The sequence below is a fragment of the Rana temporaria genome, chromosome 1 (assembly GCF_905171775.1).
Source record: "Rana temporaria chromosome 1, aRanTem1.1, whole genome shotgun sequence".
Taxonomy (NCBI): domain Eukaryota; kingdom Metazoa; phylum Chordata; class Amphibia; order Anura; family Ranidae; genus Rana; species Rana temporaria.
In genome coordinates, this window is record NC_053489.1 from 214,001,513 (window position 1) to 214,024,152 (window position 22,640).

General features: G+C 42.8%; 1 protein-coding gene across 6 annotated transcripts in view; it reads right to left on the reverse strand.

The window, feature by feature from the left end:
- SPECC1L (sperm antigen with calponin homology and coiled-coil domains 1 like) overlaps window positions 1-22,640 on the reverse strand; it is a 104,371-nt gene that overhangs the window by 68,406 nt on the left and 13,325 nt on the right. For 3 of the 6 annotated variants that reach the window (XM_040349510.1, XM_040349518.1, XM_040349501.1), the window contains one exon: window positions 4,512-4,689. In XM_040349510.1, the coding sequence (XP_040205444.1) occupies window positions 4,512-4,652 (141 nt within the window). In that variant the 5' untranslated portion in view covers window positions 4,653-4,689. Of the gene's footprint in view, window positions 1-4,511; window positions 4,690-8,299; window positions 8,378-8,420; window positions 8,594-22,640 lie in introns of those variants that run through there. The other 3 variants (XM_040349527.1, XM_040349492.1, XM_040349537.1) reach the window with 3 other exon arrangements.

Here is a 22,640-nt window from a genome sequence, read left to right on the forward strand (position 1 = left end):
GTTAAGATGCCGGCACCAGGGACAAAAGACGGGAGGTGAAAGCGGCTGGGGTTGAGCATAGAGCTGCACGATTCGGTCTAAAATGAGAATCAATTTATTTTCTTAGAAGAAAGATCACGATTATCGTGGCATAACATCATCTTTCACATAACAAAAAAAAATTGGGCTAACTTTACGGTTTCGTTTTTTTTTTTTATTCATTGAAGCGTATTTTTTCCCCAAAGAATTGCATTTAAAAGACCGCTGTGCAAATACAGTGCGACATAAAATATTGCAGCAAGTTCCATTTTATTCCTTAGGGTCTCTGCTGAAATATATATATATATATTTGGGGGTTCAAAGCAATTTTCTAGCAAAAAATATTGATTTTAACTTAAGAAACAAGTGTCAGAAAGATTTGGACTTTAAGTGGTTAAACTTCCTGCATTTACACATAGAAGTTTGCCCTAAGAAGGAAGTTAGTTACAATGTTTCATGTTACAAATTTGGCAGACTGCCTGGATTTTTTCTTTACACAAAGAAGTTTATACCTTTGATCTAAGAAAAAGGCATTAGTTACAATATTTCCCCTTAAGAACTTGGCGGACTGCCCAGATATTTTCTTTTGACAGCTGTGTGAGATACGTCTCGCCACTTGTTATATGAAAGAATTGGAAAACTATGTATTGGAGATCGTCAGGGGGGTTGAATCGAGATCACGTTTTTTTAACGATTAATTGTGCAGCTCTAGGTGAGCGCCACTTTCACTAGTGCCGTGAAGCACTCTTGCTGTGTAAGTGGATTACTTTGTATGTTTTTTTTTAATAAAAGTAAAATCCCATCCACACTGGGCTTTTGGCCTAGATGCATGGGGCTCTGGTGATAAAGTTGCAGGTAGAGGGCACTGCTGTCCTATCTAGCCCCACTGTCTAACCCGTTAAAGCAGAACTAAACCCTCCTAGATTGCAGAAACGGACATCTTCAGCCTGAGTTACAGTTGTCTGGCTACCAGATGTGATCAGTTACAATACCAGCCATTTGATGTCTCGACAGTTGGTTTAGAAAATAGGCAACTTTGACAGTTTTTTTAACAGCAGGCCTTGAAGTGGAACTAAACCCTCCCATCATCAGCCAAGGAATCTGCCATCGTAGCCTCTGTTTGATCTTTATTCCACCATGATGCTGCACATGTGATTAGTTAGGACATCAGCCATTTGATGTTTTGACAGCTTGGTTAGGAGCACAACCAATGTGACAGTTACATTCCCGGCACATGCTGGGAATGTAATTGTTTTTTGAAACAAAATCAAGACAATAGATCAGGGTTAGGCAACCTGTGGCACTCCAGATGTTGTGGAACTACATTTATCATGAGGCATTGCAAGGTTGGCAGTTACAATTACTCCCAGAGGCATGATGGGGTTGGCAGTTTGGCAGTTACAATTGTAGTTCTGCAACAGCTGGAGTGCCACAGGTTGCCTACCCCTGCAATAGATTTAGTACCACTAGAAATGCATTGGGTTTGGGAAACTGTTAAATCCATAGGTTTAGTTCCACTTTAGACTTCTGCATTTCAGAATTTTGTCCCTGAAAGAATGCTTTCCTAATGTTCTCACTGCTAGGTGCACCATCTAGTGGGACTGTCCGGGGCACCTGTGGCCTCCAACCACAGCTAAACACTCAGGTGTCCATGGGGCCTTACCTTATGTGGAAATTATTTGACTTTCCTTGAGTTGTTCCACTGACACATGCTGAAAGGTTTAAAGCTGAATTTCAGGTATGGATTTTTTTTTTGCATAGTCTCGATGGTCCAGCTTGCTTATGCCATTCCCGTGGAAGCTGGAAATTACTGTAGTAGGTACCACTACTACAATGATTGCCACCATCTTCCAGGTCCTTTGCCATTCAGAAAATACTTTATTTTCTCAATTATGGCAAAACATACTCTGATTGGACATGGTGGATAGGCAGGGTGGTGAAATCATGATCTTTGCCTTGTTCAATCAGAGAATGCATTGCATTCGCTAAGAAAAATGCAAGTCATTCTGTGAATGGTGACTGTGCTGAGCGGTCAGTCCCTGTGTTCACTATGCAGTTCGGGCAGCTAGGTTGCCTAATTAAGCACCATATGCTTTCCGTAAAAGAAAGGATGCAACTTAAAGTGGATGTAAACCCACTCTCATCCTTTCTAAACTACTGCCATAGTGCTGATCTATAAGGATTTACATGCCTCCTGCATGTATCCTTACCTGTCAAATGTTTCCCCTCTGTCTGTTATAAGAACTGAAAAACTGCAGATTCTGTGGGTGGATCTGTTGTCTGGAGCTCTGTGGGAGGAGTCGTGATGTCAGTAAACCCCCCGCCCTCCTCTACACTCCCCTTGTCAACATGCATTTTTTCCCTGTGTATTCCTTACACTAAATTCTGTTATGATCACGAACATCCAATCAAAATCCAGAAAAGTAACCACATGACTTCAGAAAAGGAGTGGGGGTGGGAATTAAAAAATAATGCCTGTCTCCAGGCTAGTGCATGAGATATGTAAATAACCTGTCACTCACAGCTAGGGGGCAGAACGGACTAAGGTTTTTCGCTGTAAGTCCGTTTTATTTCACTGAACAATAAAAGAGGATTGCTCAGAGCTGGATTAACTCTGTGTGGCTAGACTGGGCACAGATTATAGGAAATCGTATACTGTACATTGTGACATTAAAAAAAAAAAAATTCGGGGTTACATCCACTTTAAGGTGAGCGTTTTCACCAATTGGTTGGGAACCTTTTTGTTAAGGGAGCTCATTTTATAATAGAGGATCACAAAGATTTCTGAGGTCTTCACTGGTTGACAATTAATGGGAAGCAATTGAATAGACTTGTTCACTTTATAGACTTTTATTGTTTAGCACTCTTTAAATGGGTTTAGTTTGAACAATATTCTGATTAATGTTTATGTTTTATTGTATAGGAGATTTTATTGTAGCGCTGCAGTTTCAAATTTTTGCCATTTGTTTAATTTTACACCAATTCACTGCAAATGATTACTTAGAATTGTTTTTACCATAAAGAATGTCAGCTACAATAAGACGACAAAGCTGGTATATTTTGTCTGCTGCTTCACAACCCTTTATTCAACATCTAGCGGGGCGCTTTTAAATCGTCTCTAAAACGGCGGTAAACGCTTTACCACTGACACCCCCGTACATAAATGTCAAAGTGTCCGAACTCTCAAATACAGAAAGGATGGGTTAAACCATCAGTACAAAGAAATTTCTCACATCCACCAATCAGAATCATACCTGCCTAGCAATTGTATATCTGACTGGTTATGCATCGAGCTAAGAAGAAGAGTAATCTGAAAGGCCATAATAGGTCACAGTTAAGCCCTGTACACACGATCGGATATCTGATGGAATCTAATCCGATGGATTTTTTCGTCGGATATCTGATGAAGCTGACTTTCATCAGTCTTGCCTACACACCATCGGTCAAAAAGCCGACCGTGTCCAACACGGTGACGTAAAACACTACGACGTGCTGAGAAAAATGAAGTTCAATGCTTCCAAGCATGCGTCGACTTTATTCTGAGCATGCGTGGATTTTTGACCAATGGACTTTGATACAGACAATCGTTTTTTTCTATCGGATTTTTATCCATACGAAAATTTCAAGACATGTTCTATTTTTTTTTTCACCGATGGAAAACAAACTGATGGGGCCCACACATGATCGGTTTGTCCGATGAAAACGGTCCATCCTTCTGTTTTCATCAGACAAACCGATCGAGTGTAAAGGGCTTTAAAGCGGAGCTCCACCCTATGATCGGAACCTTCCCCCCGGTGTCACATTTGACACTTTTCAGGGGGAGGGGGGTGCAGATACCTGTCTAAAGACAGGTATTTGCACCCACTTCCGGCCACACAGTCTCGGGTAAACTGCGGGCATGACGTCACCTCCCGTCCCCCCGTTGTGTTCTGGGAACACTCGGCTCCCAGAACACAGCGGGAGCCAATCGGCAGGCGAAGCGCGACTCGCGCATGCGCCCTAGGGAACCGGGCAGTGAAGCCGGAGCGCTTCACTTCCTGGTTTCCTCACCGAGGATGGAGGGGGGGGGGGGGAACAGCAGAGTGACGAGCGATCGATTGTCCTCAGCTGCGGACGGCGCTGGACTCCAGGACAGGTAAGTGTCCTAATATTAAAAGTCAGCAGCTGCAGTATTTGTAGCTGCTGGCTTTTAATATTTTTTTTTCAGCAGAAATCCGCTTTAAAGTTCCCAAACAGTGATGGAGGTTGTCCAATCCAATGGAAGGTATGATGGTGAAGGGCAGAGCACGCTTCAGAAGCATCAAGCATAGTCATACGCCTTCCCTAGAATTAGCACTGGTTTCTAGAGTTAGAGAATAGGAGCCCTGTCAGTAATAGGTAACAGTCATTGCAGGATCCATCTAAATCTAATGGTAGCTTCACTAAACATTCTAATCTGTGCCCATTATGGTACATAGGCATTCTCACAGCATGAGCAAAGCTTGTTTATTTACCTTTGATAAAGAAGATCCTGGGCGAGTTATCTTGGATGAAGTAGGTGCGTTGCTCTCGGATTTTGCCCTTTCGGTGCCTTGTGGTTTATTTGTGGCAGGTACTTTGGGGACGGAGCCTGCACTCCTGTTTGCTTTCCTCATCCTGGGAGCCCTGTTTGTGATGCATTTACAGCTGGATCTGTGTAAAAGGAAGAATATTATGAAATTCAACAAATTTAATATCTTCAACGTACCTAATCTACCCTTACCTAAAATACTATGGTAATTACTGCAGGTTCTTATGTATGTCAATTTTACTACTGGAATATTCATGGAGATCGGCCTACATAGCATGTAGATGTATGAGGAGTCAGGAAAACCAATAAGATCTGGTAGATATTCAAACCTGTAAACTCTCTGATTTGGATGCAGAGTCTCCTTTTAAAACCTCTATGTTGAGTGCTTTCACAGTTTTTACATCTGCCTCATGCTCTTATCTTAGCCATAGGTAAAGGTCACAAGACATTAAAGTGGTTGTAAAGGTAAAAGGTAATACATTCTCTGCATTAGAGTAAAAAAAATGTAATGGTAGTAGCAGAGATCACCGAGGCAAGAGTAGATACTACAGTGATTACCTGCTTCTGCAGGGATCCTACAGGTATGGCATATGCATACTTACACGGTCCAAGCTGGACTAACGTAACTAGGCTATAAATTCCATATTTGGAGTTCAGCTTTATTGAGCCAAGTTGCAAAAACAATATAATTCTAGATGACTAGAATACTAGATTAATATTTGATGAGTGGTACCATAATTATCAGTATATTGGATTAGAAAGACTATGAAAAATAATTAGGAGAAGACATAATGAAAAGGACCTATAATGAAATGTTAAAGTGGTTGTAAACCCTGTTACAGGTAAGCCTATAAGGCTTACCTGTAGGTACTGTAAATATCTCTTAAACCTGCACGGTTTAGGAGATATTTAGCATATATGCTTGCACCATATCCTATGCGCACTGAAGAAACAGCTTGATCGTGCCGTTTCTAAAGGGCCTGTGCTGTGACCGGTGGCTCCCGTGTGCATGCGCTGGAGTGACATTGCGGCTTTGGCCAACCACAGCGCCGGAAGTAACTCCGGGAGACATGTCGCCGGGCACAGCGGTGTACAGGGACTGCTGCAACAGCTTTGATCTAAGGTAAGTATTTCATAATGAACTAGTATGCAATGAATACTAGCTCATTATGCCTTTGTCTTGCTTTAATAGTCGTGTTGTGATTAAAAAGGGTGAAACATTTTTCCTGTAAAAACGGCACTTCAGGCTCCCCGATGTCCGATAATGATGAAAAACCCAGGCATTTGGGAAGAGGATCTTCAAAAGGAAGCATCAGACATCTACACACAGATACTTTCCTTCGGCATTCAAAGAGCCTACAACAGCATATTGCCCAGAAAAGGGGGAAATACTGAAACCATGTATCCATACCAGCAAGAACACTGTAACAGTGTAACCTTATTATTTCAGTAGAAGTGCAATTAGGGAAAAAAAAAAATTGTACAAAGCTTTACATGCAAGAGCCATGCCAAAGAATGGATACAGAAAATACACACACATATAGATATCACACACACATACTATATATATATATATATATATATCTCACACACACACACACACACACACTGTATATACAGTATTAGATTCATTTTATTTAAAGCAGACTACAAGATACTAATCAATGTGTTTCACTGGGACCCAATCTTTATGGGCAGCACAGTGGTTAGCACTTCTGCCTAGCAACAGTAGGGTCATCAGTTTGAATCCCAACTACGGCACTACCTGCCTGGGGTTTGCATGTTCACCCTGTGTGGATTTCCTCTGGGTCCTCCAGTTTCCTCCCACCCTCCAAAGACATGCTGGTAGGTTAATTGGCTCATGTGCGAACTGGCCCTATTATGTGTATGAATGCGAGTTAGATTGTAAGCTCCTAGAGGGCAGGGACTCATGTGAATGTACAATATACATGTAAAGTGTCGTGTTACTTTACACAGCGATATAGAGATTATATATATATATATATATATATATATATATATATATAATTTTAAAACACAAGCCTGTACCATGGCTGCAGAAATATACAACTCAGATATACTTTGATCTTTCTATGCATTCAGATACATTGACTGCCATTACTAACGAAGATATTATAGATCTGATAAGCTGTTGAGGAGTCAGTTTTAAAAACATATATATGCAGGCCCATCATCAACTGCTCTTTATAAACACATCTAGAGCACTGTTGTGGCCTGCCAGATTACAAAACATTTACAAGGCTCCCTGTTGTCTACATGCAGCTAATTAGAGCTGTACAGTATTCATGGGTCTATGCCAAACTACAGATAAAAGGGATATCAACATACATTACACAGATTGATGCCTCTACCCAGAACACTAGTTCTCAATGTAACCAACATAGAAAACAAACATGCACAAGTCATCCAATGTATTTATATGGAAACCAGGCAGTTTGAGCTTCTTATGCAAATCTCCAATTCTCTTGGGTTCGAATTTTGGATTTTCCCAATATGATTAGTATATAGTTAATACTAGTTCTAAAAATATTTCATAAAGCCACTGTTCCTGGAGGCAACCTTATGTTGATGGTATGGCTAAGCTCAATGTGCTAGGGCCAACTCTGCACCTACAGAACTTTGAGGCAGCGATCCTCGGATTGCTCTGCTGTCAGTGGAAGCTGTGTAACTGCAAATGGGAATGGTGTGATCTACTATGGAAGCTGCATTAAACCTTTAAGATCAATTCAATATGATGCCAAGGTAGCCAACAATTTGGCTCAGGACCCACTTTTTAGATTTTAGGTACTAGGGTGAGGTAGAAAATGAGTGCCCCTTTTCAAACACCTGCCTGAATAGGACAATATTGCATTTTTGTCTAAATTGTCGCTCTATTTTGGTTTATAGCGCAAAAAAAAAAAAAAAACGCAGAGGTGATCAAATACCACCAAAAGAAAGCTCCATTTGTGGGGGGGGAAAAAGGACACCAATATTGTTTGGGAGCCACGTCGCACAACCACGCAATTGTCAGTTAGAGCGACGCAGTGCTGAATCGCAAAAAGGGGCCAGGTCCTTTAGCTGCATAATGGGGCTTAAGTGGTTAATGAATAAAAAATAAAAATAAAATAAAACAGCAAAGTTAGCCCAATTTTTTTGTATGATGTGAAAGAGGAGGTTACACCACGAGAATCGTGATCTTTATTCTAAGCAAACAAATTGTGCTTCTCATTTTAGCCAGAATCGTGCAGCTCTACTGTATAGTTAATGCATGTATTCACGCGCATAAAAATTCTTCTAGGTTTTCCTGAGGTGTACCGTATGTGCAAAAAATACTGTTCAGCAATGGCGATTTTTGTCATTTTTTCTTTTTTACTGATCTATACGCAGTGCAAGTTTACATTAGAAAGAAAGGGCTACATTTACATCAGTAAAATAAAGACGCCTGAATGTCTAAAAATTAGGCGTTTTCAGGCGTCGGTGTGAAAAAGCCCTTACTGATGTGCACATTTAGTTCAGGTCATGGACTTAAAAGTAAACCAACAATCAGCCAGCTACTATTTTCAGGAGGAGGTCAGCAACTGCAGTTACTTCAGGACAATTTACATTCATGTACTATAAATGACAGCTACGTCTGAAAGAAGACTACGTATACTCCACCACTAGTCTTGGCCTCTATATGAATCGGCATATACTGTCTCCAGACATACAACACAAGGAAAATGCATTGAGTACCTGCTGTTAGGCTGGTTGCTCTTCGGAGAACACATGTAGACAGGCTGTTCTGGACTATGTCTGATACCACTCCACTAGCAGACTACAGGATAAATTCAGCATCTACTCCCCTCCCTCTCACCTTTCAAATAATCACTGCCATCCAATGGAACTCCGCAACACTCGCATCAGTAAACGTTTTCAATATGGCACGTCATCAGCCGTGTAACCACATCGGAAGGGTCAAAAAGGTAAAAGGATTGAAGTTTAAACCACGCACATGATGCCGAGGCTCCTGCTCGCATCGCATGGTCATATCTTCCTTATTTGGAATCTCACATAAGACTGCAGGGATCCTGACAGACATTAAACGTCCCTAATATTTGGAATTCCTTGGAAATGACAGACAAAAGAGGGATCCTGCTCTCCCTCCCCCATCTACAGCACTAATCCAATAGTAAATATATTTATGAACATCTGGGAAGCATAGACAGACCGTTATGTATGAAAAAAACACACAAGCACAAAAACCACACACCAGTGTTCCTAGAGCTCTTACTTCTATTCCTAGACCACACATTTACTGATCGTTTCCAACCAGGGAAAACTGGAATTTTTCCCTGGTTCCCATGTCTAGTATCAGTTGTTTTTTATCAGCCAACAAAAGAAAATGCTGTACAACCAAGGAAAAAATAAAATAAAAAAGGAATTCTGCCTTTTATCAGAATCACAGATTGCCCAATGCTGAAGTATTTCACTTCCAAGGTATACAACCAATTAACATACTTACAGTAAGTGTCCGGTTACTTCTTCTGAAAGCACCGTATTTATCGACGTATACCGCGCACTTTTTTGCCCTGAAAATCAGGGCAAAATCGTGGGTGCACGGTATACGCCGATACCCGCTTTCCCGCGGCAAGTTTGAATACTGCGCCAACATATACCGAGCGCAGTACACTCGGGCAGTCTCAGCTCCTTCCGCGCTCACGTCCTGGACGTACAGGACGTCAGCGCGAGAGTTGCCGAGCCTGCCCGACAATACACGAGTGTACTGCGCTCTGTATATGTCGGCGCAGTATTCAAACTCGGCGCAGGAAGCGAGCGGGGAGGACACCGGACCCGACGAAGAGGACACCCGAAGCTGCAGACGGACGCCGGAACCGACGAAGAGGACACCCGAAGCCGCAGAAGGACACCGGACCCGACAAAGAGGACACCCGAAGCCGCAGACGGACCCGAAGAGGCCGCCACGCAAGACACTAAAACTGTTAGTACAAAAAAAACTTTTTTCCCACAGGATTCGGGGCAACTTTAGGGGTGGGCGGTATACGCGAGAGCACGTTATACCGTGATAAATACGGTAGTTCCTGCAACTTTCTGCAAGTTCAAGTGCAACTTTGCTTGCCATCTGGTGAGTGAGTTTTTCTATAGGTGGTGGCACACTTCGTTGAGTGATTCACTGTGGTGTTAATACTAAAAGAATCTTATGTCACCATTTCCATCATTGAAGCATGATATATCATTTTACAATCAAATACCGTATTTATTGATGTATAACACGCACCCCAAGTTTAGGAGGGAAGTTTAAGGATAAAAACTTGCATTTAAATGCCCATCAATGCAGCCTTATCAGTGTCCATTTGCAGCCTTGCCCAGTGTCCTTGCAGCATGATCGTTTAAAATTACCGCAGTGGCGCAGAGATAGACAGAACTGGATGTCCTGTGTACTCGGCTGTACTCGGCTCCAGTCGCAGTCCCGCCCCTTGGCCAGGCTCCTATGATGGACAACACAGGTCCAATGGTGGGACCGGGCATGACTGCGAGCCTTGCCGAGTACACAGTACACTCGGCTATGTGTATATCGGCAGCGCTCGCTCCTCTTCCCCTCACAGACGGTGGGGATCGGCGTATAACATGGGGAAGAAAGTGTGTGTTATACGCCGAGAAATACGGAACATTTATTGAACTATTTGGACTATACTAGCCCGGCTCCTCCAATTCATTCGTATTTTGTGTATATCTCACATTAAGCTGCTGCTTCCTGGATTATTATAACTGATACATTAGCACAGTTTTTCCCCTCAACTTGCATAAACATCTGTGCATGAGGTCACATAGATGTCTTACAAGTCACACCTGTATCGCATTGACACGCGACTTTGAAATTGTGCGGCTTCAAGTGAGGTCGCACGATTTCAACGTCAGATTCAGTGTGACCGAAGTCTAAAGAATGTTTTCCCTTTCTCACTCAAAATGTGGTTAACAAAGTGTGTTCCACGTACTGGAATATTTTGCAAATGGTCTCATGCTGCATGCTCGGATCTTAAAGGGTCACTATAGGAATTTTTTTTTCTTTAAAATAACAAAAAAGTCATACTTACCTCCACTGTGCAGTTTGTTTTGCACAGAGTGGCCCCGATCCAAGTCTTTGGGGGTCCCTCGGCGGCTGTCTCTGGTACTCCCCAAAAGAACTCACCACAGTCATACGAGGGAGCTTGCATGGTGGCGAGTCCTTGCGGGCGCGCTCCCATGATACAGCGAGTGGCCATAGTAGCTCACTGTATCACTCGGCGCGCCGCGTCACTGGATGTGATTGACAGCAGCGCCAGCCAATGGCTGCGCTGCTCTCAATCCATCCGCTCTAGCCAATCAGCGGCCAGGCTGAGCGGTGAAGAGGATCTCGGGACCACGGGGGTGAGCCGGCATCTTCAGATGTTTTTTCACCTTAATGCATAGATTGCATTAAGGTGAAATTTTTTTTTCGTTTACAACTCCTTTAAGCCTCATACACATGATTAGAATATCGTACAAAAAAAATAAAGATTTCTAAGCAATCGTACGATAATCTGATCATTAGTACACAGCTGTCATCCAAAATTTTCCGAAGGAACAAACCCCAAAATGTTTCTTGTACAATACCAGATCGCAGTATTCGACAAATTCCGGGCGCCAGGTCGCCGTTGCGCCTAGAATTATCCACCTGGCGCCCATGGCAGCAGAGCTGGGGTATCCTGTGAGTGTCGGCCACGCATCCCCCCACCCGCGAAGCCAAAAAGACTAATTTAAAACCATAATTTATAGGATTGTTGCACTTATGGTTCACACTAGCACCACTGAGTTGGGGCACAGGCATATTGATATTGTTCACTTTGCAGCCACTGTGCCCATCAATTGTCACCACTGTGCCATGCCATCAAACGCAGCCACTGTGCCATCAATTGTCACCACTGTGCCATGCCAAACGCAGCCACTGTGCCATCAATTGTCACCACTGTGCAATGCCAAACGCAGCCACTGTGCCATCAATTGTCACCACTGTGCCATGCCAAACGCAGCCACTGTGCCATGCCATCAAACGCAGCCACTGTGCCATCAACTGTCACCACTGTGCTATGCCAAACGCAGCCACTGTGCCATCAATTGTCACCACTGTGCCATCAATTGTCACCACTGTGCCATACCATCAAACGCAGCCACTGTGCCTTGCCATCAAACGCAGCCACTGTGCAATCAAATGTTACCACTATGCCATGCCATCAAATGCAGTCACTGTGCCATGCCATCAAACGCAGCCACTGTGCCATCAATTGTCACCACTGTGCCATGCCATCAAACACAGCCACTGTGCCATGCCATCAAATGCAGCCACTGTGCCATCGTCACCACTGTGCCATGCCAAACACAGCCACTGTGCCATCAATTGTCACCACTGTGCCATGCCATCAAACGCAGCCACTGTGCCATCAATTGTCACCACTGTGCCATGCCATCAATTTTTATATTGAAAATAAAGCTTTGTCGTTAAAAAAAACTGGCTCCTAACTTTTTTAGCTGGCTCCTAGATTCCAAGCAAATTTGTCAAGCCCTGCCAGATCGTATGATTTTTTTTCAACCCCTTTGTGCCAACCGTACGCAAATATTTGCGTTCATGACTTGAAGGGGTTAAACCAAGGTGATGCCTACAGCTGCAGGTGTCACCCGGTACCGTTTTTTAGCCACTCGGCTGTTATCCTAAAGGAGCAGGAGGGGACATCCCCCCTCCTGTCGCAGCTCTTCCGGGGCCTCCCGTCCCACCGGGAGACCTGAGCCACCAGCCGATGCGTCCGCCACCTAGGCCGAGACCCGAACAAAGCCGGATCACAACGTCAATTCCGGTTTACTTGGCTGCCAATGGTGCAGTATTCAGAATCGCCGATCTGAATACTTTTAAGTGAAGAGGGATTTGGGGGGTCTTAGAAAAAAAAATGTTTTTATTTTAAGCGTCTTAGTCCTCGCGCAGCAAAGAAAAAGTATACGCCTGCAAAATGGAACATCCTCTGTAACTCTAACCTGGCAACCGTTATATTTTTTTAAAGTGTCTATGGAGATTTTTAGGTACCGTCGTTTGTCACCATTCCACGAGTGTGCGCAATTTCAAAGCATGAAATGTATCTATTTACTCGGCGTAACACCATCTTTCACATTATACAAAAAAATTGGGCTAACTTTACTGTTTCGTTTTTTATTTTATTTATGAAAGTCTATTTTTTCCCCAAAAATGTTGACCGCTGCGCAAATACCGTGTGACATAAAATATTGCAATCTCCATTTTATTCTCTAGGGTCTCTGCTAAAAATATATATATATATATAGTGAAATCTCGGATTGCGAGTAACGCGGTTTACGAGCGCTTCACAATACGGCAATTTTTTTAAAATCCTGACTTGGTTTGCGAGTGTTGTCTGGCAAAACGAGCAGGATTCAAGCCACAACGGTGTGCAATACCGCATTTGGCCAGAGGTGCAGGGGCGCTGGAGCCGGGTGGAGCCGTTTGGAAATACAAAAAAAAAAAAAAAACTCAGAAATACTCAGTTCCTGAGCCTTCCCAAGGTTTTCCGAGTTCAGCCGAGCTGTCCCCAAACCTTTCTGAGGCTCTCCGGTGCCCCCTGCCTCTGGCCACATGTGGTATTGCATGCCATAGAAGTCAATGTGGAACAAATTATGTTCTCCTGTGCCTGCGTGGGTTTCCTCCCACACCACCCTAGTATGTATATGCATGTATGTGAGTTAGTAACCTTAGAGTAGGGCTGCAACTAACGATCATTTTTATAATCGATTAGTTGGCCCATTATTGTTTCGATTAATCGGTTAATAACCTTAGAAAGAAAAGGAATTTTGCTGCGATTTGCATTTTTTACATTTCTTTGGGCCAATTGGTTGTTGGGCAGATTGCAAAACACTAATTGCCGTAAAAACACATTACATGCTTTTCTGTAGCTTCTCCATTGAAGTATATTGAACCAACAAAACAAAATAGCACCGTTTTGCTTTAAAAAAAAAAAAGTCCTTGCCCTTTCCAAATACGCAGCAGCTGAAAAAAATCATGGATGTGAACGTGTCCCATTAGAAACCATGTAAATGAACTGTAGCGTGTTTCTGAAAAAAGCACCAAAACAGAGGTGTGAGCCCCGGCCTGAGATGTTTAGTAACATAATGGGGGTAAATAAAAAAACTAACATTAGTACAAAAAGAGCAAATAATCACTACTGTAAAGGGATTCATTTTTTACTGTGGGACAGTAATATTTACAGTAGCAATTTGCTCATTTTGTACTATAAAGGGCAATTTTTTATTTTATTTTTTAAAACCCCATTTTGTTACTGGCCGAATAATCGATTATGAAAATGGTAATCGATTAATTTCATAATTGATTAGTTATCGATTAGTTGTTTTGGCCCTACCTTAGAGTGTAAGCTCCTTGAGGGCAGGGACGGATGTGATTGTACAATATATATGTAAAGCATATGACATGACAGCCAGGTAAATAGTAACAGCCATATACTCTTAACCACTTCCATACAGGGCTGTTATACACACATCCATACCAGGCCTATTCTGGCACTTCTCTCCTACATGTACAATTCATAACTTTTTTTCTAGAAAATTATGCAGAACCCCCAAACATTATATATGTTTTTTTAGCAGACACCCTAGGGAATAAAACGACGGTCATTGAAACGTTTTATCTTGCACGGTATTTGCGCAATAATTTTTCAAACGCCTTTTCTTTGGAAAAAAATTGTTTCATGAATTAAAAAAATAGCAAAACAGTAAAGTTAGCCCAATTTTTTTGTAAAATATGAAAGATGATGTTACACCGAGTAAATAGATACCTAACATGTCACGCTTTAAAATTGCGCACACTCATGGAATGGCGCCAAACTTCAGTACTTAAAAATCTCCATAGGCAACGCTTTGACATTTTTTTACAGGTTACCAGTTTAGATTTACAGAGGAGATCTAGTGCTAGAATTGTTGCTGGCACTCTAACGCACGCGGCGATACCTCACATATGTGGTTTAAACGGCGTTTACATATGTCGGCGGGACTTGTGTGTGCGTTCGCTTCTGCTCGCCAGCTACTGGGGACAGGGGCGTTAAAAAAAATCCCTTGTAATAGGAATGTGTGTGACAGGTACTCTTTATGGAGAGATGCGGGGTCAATAAGACCCCACATCTCTCCTCCAGGCTGGAAAGCATGAAATCGGTGAAAAAAAATTCACCGATCTCATTATAACTGTTGCTTAGCAGCCGCAATTGCGGCTTTGTTTACTTACGGGGACCCGGGCGTGACGTCATCACATCGCGCCCGGGTCCTCTGATGGTCATAGAGATGACTGGTGACCATCTGGTCACCAGTCATCTCTATGCTTCCTGCCAGCGCCGGACAATTCGTTCTCCGGGCCCCCGATGGCACGGGAGAGCCCGGAGAAGCACCGGATGGCGGCGGGAGGGGGGATATCCCCTCCCGCCGCCTGTAAGAACGATCTAGCGGCGGAACCGCCGCTATGATCGTTCTTACGTTGTGCAGAATCGCCGGCAGAAGAGAAGGATATCTGAATGATGCCTCTAGCTGCAGGCATCATTCAGATATCCCCCCACAAAGCCCAGGACGTCATATGACGTCCACCCGGATCGTTAGAGGTCCTTTGTGGACGTCATTTTACAATAGGCTGGTATTGATGTGGTTAATATAGGTTCCCTTATTATAGGGATGGAACTTCGTTGTTGCTTATATGAAAACTAGTAAGCCAGGGCTCGACAAATCCCGGGCGCCAGGTCGCCATGGCGACTAGAAATGGTGTCCTGGCGACTTGGCTTGGAAGGTGTGAGCTGGCGCCATCTGGTGGTGGCCGTTGGTATTACAAGTTAACAGCAATTCTAATGTAATTTTTCACAATTTTTCACTGCCATCTTCTTCCCTCTAATTAGAACCCCCAAACATTATATATATTTTTTATCCTAACACCCTAGATAATAAAATGGTGATTGTTGCAATACTTTCTGTCACGCCGTATTTGCGCAGCGGTCTTACAAGCGCACTTTTTTGGGAAAAAATTACACTTTTTTTAATTAAAAAATAAGACAGTAAAGTTATCCCCATTTTTTTTAATATTATGAAAGATAATGTTATGCCGAGTAAATTCATACCCAACATGTCACGCTTCAAAATTGCGTCCGCTCGTGGAATGCCGACAAACTTTTACCCTTTAAAATCTTCATAGGCGACGTTTAAAAAAAATCTACAGGTTGCATGTTTTGAGTTACAGAGGAGGACTAGGACTAGAACTATTGCTCTCGCTCTACGAATCGCGGCGATACCTCACATGTGTGGTTTGAACACCGTTTACATATGCGGGCGCTGCTCACGTATGTGTTCGCTTCTGCGTGCAAGCTCGTCGGGACGGGGTGCGTTTTCTGGCTCCTAACTTTTTTAGCTGGCTCCTAGATTCCAAGCAAATTTGTCAAACCCTGTAGTAAGCCAATGTGATTTGTAGAAAAGCAAGAGTACAAGTAGTCTATGTATCCAAGAGGTGTTTTCTTTTTACATTTGCAGTCTTAGGCAGGCCATATATTATACATTTTCTTTTTCAACCAGGGGGTTAAATGGGAAAAAAAAAAAACAACGTGCCAATTCCGCCCCATCAACACACTCAGTGCTGATGAGAGAATCCTTCTCAATGCACTATTGTGTTCTGCCGTCAGGTGTTCTAAGGCTCAATACAATTTGTGATCAGTGTTGCTGGCTATAGCCAGCAGCACAGATCGTTCAGGAAAAACCTGAATGATCCAAGCTAGCCCATAAATGGCTCAAAATTAGGCCGGTCCAGCTGAGTTTTGATCGATGTATGATCGGCTTTAGATAAACATTGAAACTGTGGCTGCAGTCACACATGGGTGCGAGAACAAGTTATTTTGGAGCGTTTTACTCGATGCTTTTAGTGTGTTTTTTGGATGTATTTAGGCTTCAGTGCTTTTGTTTTGTTGCCAATAGAAAGCTTGTTACTAAGAGGTGGAGAAAGTGGTTTAGTGTTTTAGAATGCTAATTTTCATTTTTGCATGTGCTCCCACCTTTCTGAACTTCAAGGGCGAATGAAGCTTTGGGCACCTGAGCACTCGGATGAGGCACAATTTATAATTATGGGATTTTGGACCTTTAAAAAAGGGTTGTAAAGGAAAATAAATGTTTTCATAATAAGCATCCTGTAAAATCAAGAACTCTGGTGGGTGTAACAAGATGTCCACTTGCCCCCTTCTCACTCTATTATTACTGTGCAGAAGAGTGGGGTGTAGCAAGATGGCGGCGACGATGTGACGAGACAGCAGCCACTGCCGGGTGGACCAATATGGCCGCCGCTCCGGGAGCTAGGCAGAAGCTGCAGTCTTTCCTATGGCAAATGCCGAACAGGGAGGCCCACGGATCGCGTGTGTGCCGACCCGAAGGTGTTGATCTGTACGAATCAACGGATGTTGCACCCATATTGCCAAGTTTCTCACCTGGACATTCTTACTTCTTCTTGAAAGCAGAGTTGTGAGTCTGCCATGTGGCCTCCTTTAGTTCTTATACCCGACTCAATGGCCAAGTGCAGGCTCACGATTCTGCTGCTTACTGTGAGGTAGTGGCTTATGCCATGTATATACTGCAAGCACCGATTGGATGTTGGTTTTGCAGTATGCCCATTCGATAAAAGCCGACCAGGCTGCTGTACACAAGGGCTGAATGTTGGCCGGTTTCTGTTGAAGTTGCCGATATTCAGCCAGTGTGTACCAGCCTTTAGAGTTGTCAGTTTGCAACAGGAAGTGATGTAACTGACAGGTAAGAAACTTTGCAACAGATTAACAAAAAAATTGTATTGGGACAGTGATGCCAAACATACCAAAACACAGATTTGGGGTTTACATATACAAACTGAAACAAATTAAATAATTACGGATGCCTATTATCCCAAATATACGAGAACTTTGTAACTAGGCACTACTAAAATACCCAGCCCTTTTCTTATTAAATTTATATAAAAAAATTAATAAAATACAAACGATCTCTACTTATACACATAATCAATGCCAATCTGTCAGAGACTGGATAATGGAACTAAACCCCACCTGCGAAATAGAAGGTATAAAGACAGACGATGAAAGCCAAGCCACCTGGCTCCTATGGTTAACGTACAAAACAACCGAGAGCAACAACAATATATAAAAAAAAAACACTTAAAGATTGCAGAACACCCCAATGTGCCCTACAAACCAAACACCATTAACCATCTGAACTTTTCTCCCAAAGACATTGGAGAAGAAGAAGCATGCTCTCTGAGTGCTGGTGACCAAAGAGCAACCTTTTACTTACCTTTCTTGCAGCTATTTTTCCTGATGTAGTGCAGAGCAGAGCAGAAATTCTAGCTGGACAAACAATACCCACGCAAAGCCATTAAAACAAATACACAGAGCAAACTTTATTTTAAGCAAACCATTATTACTCACATAAAGTACACAAGAAGATGTTTTCTTTGACAACAGAAGGCGTACACTATATGTTGAAAGACATCATCCAATTACCAGCCTAATATGCTTGGTTTTTATTACTACCTTTCTCAAGTGCAAGAAGTGAAGGCAAAACTTTTTTGAATAGATAGACAGTGGACAGACCCCCTGTCATGTTCCTATTGCCATCTGTGTCCCTGTTTGCGAAAATCACCTTATTTGCCCTGTTTACCGTTATCATCAAAAGTAAAAGAAAATCCTACGTTTTGCGTTGTCCCCAGAAGTGAACTCTTCCAATGGGGACACTAGTTCTAGTTTCCCTGGTAACAGCCAGGGTTTCCCTTTTCACTTCCTGTATAGGCTAAGGGACAAGAAATCAAGGGAAATCTCCCCAACGAGACACAAATGGAAAGAAAAACCTGAGGAGGGGTTATAACCCTCCCTTACTCTATCCAGTTCTACTTTAACCACTTAAGCCCCGGACCAATATGCTGGCTAAAGACCCAAGGGTTTTTTACAGTTCGTCACTGCGTCGCTTTAACAGACAATTGCGCGGTCGTGCGACGTGGCTCCCAAACAAAATTGGCGTCCTTTTTTCCCCACAAATAGAGCTTTCTTTTGGTGGTATTTGATCACCTCTGCGGTTTTTATTTTTTGCGCTATAAACAAAAATAGAGCGACAATTTTGAAAAAAATGCAATATTTTTTACTTTTTGCTATAATAAATATCCCCCAAAAACATATATATAAAAAAAAAATTCCCTCAGTTTAGGCCGATACGTATTCTTCTACCTATTTTAGGTAAAAAAAAAAATCGCAATAATCGTTTATCGGTTGGTTTGCGCAAAATTTATAGCGTTTACAAAATAGGGGATAGTTTTATTGCATTTTTATTTTTTTTACTATTAATGGCGGTGATCAGCGATTTTTTTCGTGACTGCGACATTATGGCGGACACTTCGGACAATTTTGACACATTTTTGGGACCATTGTCATTTTCACAGCAAAAAATGCATTTAAATTGCATTGTTTATTGTGAAAATGACAGTTGCAGTTTGGGAGTTAAACACAGAGGGCGCTGTAACATTTAGGGATCACTGTGTATGTGTTTACTAGTGTAGGGGGGTGTGGCTGTAAGAATGACGTCATCGATCGAGTCTCCCCTATAAAGGGGATCACCCGATCGATGCGCCGCCACAGTGAAGCACGGGGAAGCCGTGTTTACACACGGCTCTCCCCGTTCTTCAGCTCCGGGGAGCGATCGCGACGGAGCGGCTATAAACAAATAGCCGCGCCGTCGTCCCAGATCGCTCCCCGAGCGGACCCGACCTCCGCATGTACCGGGGGGGGGTCCCGATCGGACCCCCCACCCACGTCTAGCAGAGGACGTACAGGTACGTGATTGTGCCTGTCCGTGCCATTCTGCCGACGTAAATGTACATGAGGAGGTCGGGAAGTAGTTAAATAAAGCAGTATTAAACCCAAAACAAAAATATTTTGCAGCTTACCAATCGTTCAATGTAGTGGCTGCATTCGTTTCCTTTTCTTAGATTTTTTCCCCCCTCTGTTTTCACTTTGTGACCTGGCCAGTAACACACCTCCTGTATTATAGTGCCCCCTCCACTCTGGATGAATGAGCACGGTCAGTCTGGAGGGGGAGGGGAGTATTAGATGTACTAGCAGATTTAGATACACCAACACATTTAATCAAAACTCCAGCTCACACTGCACTGACAGCAGTATTTTTTCTATTAGGATAAAGGTTTTAAATTAATAAAAAACTGATCATTGTAAGCACCCAAGTCAGTAGTATATGGTTTGTCTCAATACCCTAATCACTGCATTTTCAAGATAGCTTGTTCAGCTGAAAAACAACAGATTTACTGGCGGGATCACTAGGTGAAAATAAAAGGAAAGAAAGCCTAAAAAAGAATATGAACAAAGCCATCTCATCTAAGAATAGGTAAGCTGAAATATGATAAAATGTTTGCTTTTGAGTTTAATGCCATTTAAGCTGTTAGAAACCTTGCCGGGCAAATTCCACACAAGTAAAAGAGCTTAAAAGGGGTTGTAAAGGTTAGTTTTTTATTTTCTAAATAGGTTCCTTTAAGCTAGTGCATTGTTGGTTCACTTACCTTTTCCTTCCATTTCCCTTCCAAGGCTCCATGCACACTGGAGCCGATAAACTGCAGTTTATTGGAGTTTGGGTGTTTGTTTTGAAAAGCCCATAAACGCCACTCTATGTTCGCCTATATGTCCATGCACACATGGACGTTTTTCAGCTTTAATAAGCAGTGGAGTTTATGGGCTTTTTTCTGAACGCCCGAAAATCGCATTCAAAGTGCAGTTTTTTACCTCAAAAAATGCCAAACGCAGATAAACGATCAAAAACGTGGCTCGCCAAAAAAAAACACAAAAAAACGGTAGTAAACACTATTACAAAAACGTTAAAAACTTTGAAAGACTCCCTGCAAAGCTACTGGCTTTTAATAACATTATTTTAACGTCCAGTGTGCATGAAGCATTTGTCTTTGTCTGAATTTCTCACTTCCTGTTCCTCCTTAGCAAGGTGTTCTGTCTGACTAACCCCCAGCCAGAACGGCTCGGATGATGGTGGAAAGCTTACTGAGGAGAAACAGGAAGTGAGAAATTCAGACAAAGAAAAAAACATTTAGAAGGGAAATAGAAGGAAAAGGTAAGTGAACCAACAATGCACTAGCTTAAAGGAACCAATTTTGAAAATAAAAAACAAACCTTTACAACCCCTTTAAAGAAAAATGTGATGGGTCAGTTGAATTATCACTCGACACGCTGGCTCTGGTATTGCAGCATTCTGCAAAATGGAGGAAAAGCAGGGAAAAAACCCAGAGTTGAGAATCCACAATACATTTATATATATATATATATATATATATATATTTATATATATATATATATATATATATATTATATATATATATATATATATATATATATATATACACACATATATATGGAAGACGGATGGAATCTTCTCCCACTGCTCTCTGTCACAAGAATGTGGCTGTGTGGGTTCTGCCTGCCCGGCCACGTCATTCATTTACTGAGGTCTGTGAATAGAAAACGACAAGGTCCGTCAGCCTTCACTCCTGTCGTCTTGTAGTTCTCAATGAACTACCAAAGCGCTGTTGAGCCCTGTGGTAGTTCATTGATGCTCCCTGCTCGTGTGTAACTGCTTTGCTGTATGAAGTACAACCAGACAGTATATACACAAAGGGGTGGATTCAAGAAGCAATTGCGCCTGTGTAACCATAGGTTACACAGCGCAATTGCTTACTTGCCCCGGCGTAACGAGTGCTCCTGATTCAGGAACCTCGTTACGCCGACTGCAGCCTAAGATCTGCGCGGCATAAGGCTCTTATGCCCGCATATCTTAGGCTGCATTCTTGCGATGGCCGCTAGGTGGCGTTCCCGTTGTGCTCAGCGTATAGTATGCAAATTGCATACTAACACCGATTCACAACGTTGCGCGAGCCCTGCATACGCAATTTACGTCGTTTCCGTACGGAGGTTTTTGCGTAAGGCTGCCCCTGCTATTAGCAGGGGCAGCCAATGTTCCGTATACCCGTCGTTCCCGCGTCGCGAAATTTTAATTTTACGTACTTTGCGTAAGTGATTCGTGAATGGCGCTGGACGCCATTCACGTTCACTTTGAAGCAAATGACGTCCTTGCGACGTCATTTGCCGCAATGCACGTCGGGAAAGTTTCCCGACGGAGCATGCGCTCTACGATCGGCGTGGGAACGCGCCTAATTTAAATGATTCCCGCCCCCTACGGGATCATTTAAATTGCGCGCGCATTTTGCCAGCGCGCCCGCGCAATTTACGGAGCTTCTGCTCCGTGAATCGAGGGCAGCGCAAAAAAATTGCAGGGGCGCAGGGCAAAATCGTTGCCCTGCGCCTCCGTAATAAATGCGCAAATCTAGCTGAATCCGGGCCAAAGTCTGCAAGAGCCATGCATTGCATCCACAATCTACTGATCATGGGTGCAATGCTTAACAGGCTCCCTAAAAAAAAAATGCACATCTTTTTGCATTTATCATAATTTTTTTTTTAAAGGTGAACTCATTTAAAACTTTGGCTGTTTCTTTGTTGCTCTCATTGGACTGCATATACATGTAGGCCATTGTGTCTCTGCAAAGCCCCCAAACTCCACTATACTTACTTGTCTCCTTCTCCACTGTGACAGCACATCTATGGTGAATCAAGCTACCATGCAATTCCCATCTACACAATTCTAAGCATGTTAGGGGAGATAAACACCACCACTGATCTACACTGCATGTGCAAGGCAGCGGTATGATTAGAGTACAAAAATAAAAGCAGGTTTTGCTCTCTGGCCATGTCCCCCACAAACAAATTCCAATAGCTGCTGCCCCACTTCTGAACCAAACAATGCCTAGCATGCTCAGCCAAACTGCCAGCACTGCATGTGCTGCCCTAGTCCACCCATAGGATGCCACCAAGTGCATGAAGAGTTTGAGACAAGCAGAGAGAAATTCTGAGAATAATAAAAAAAAAAA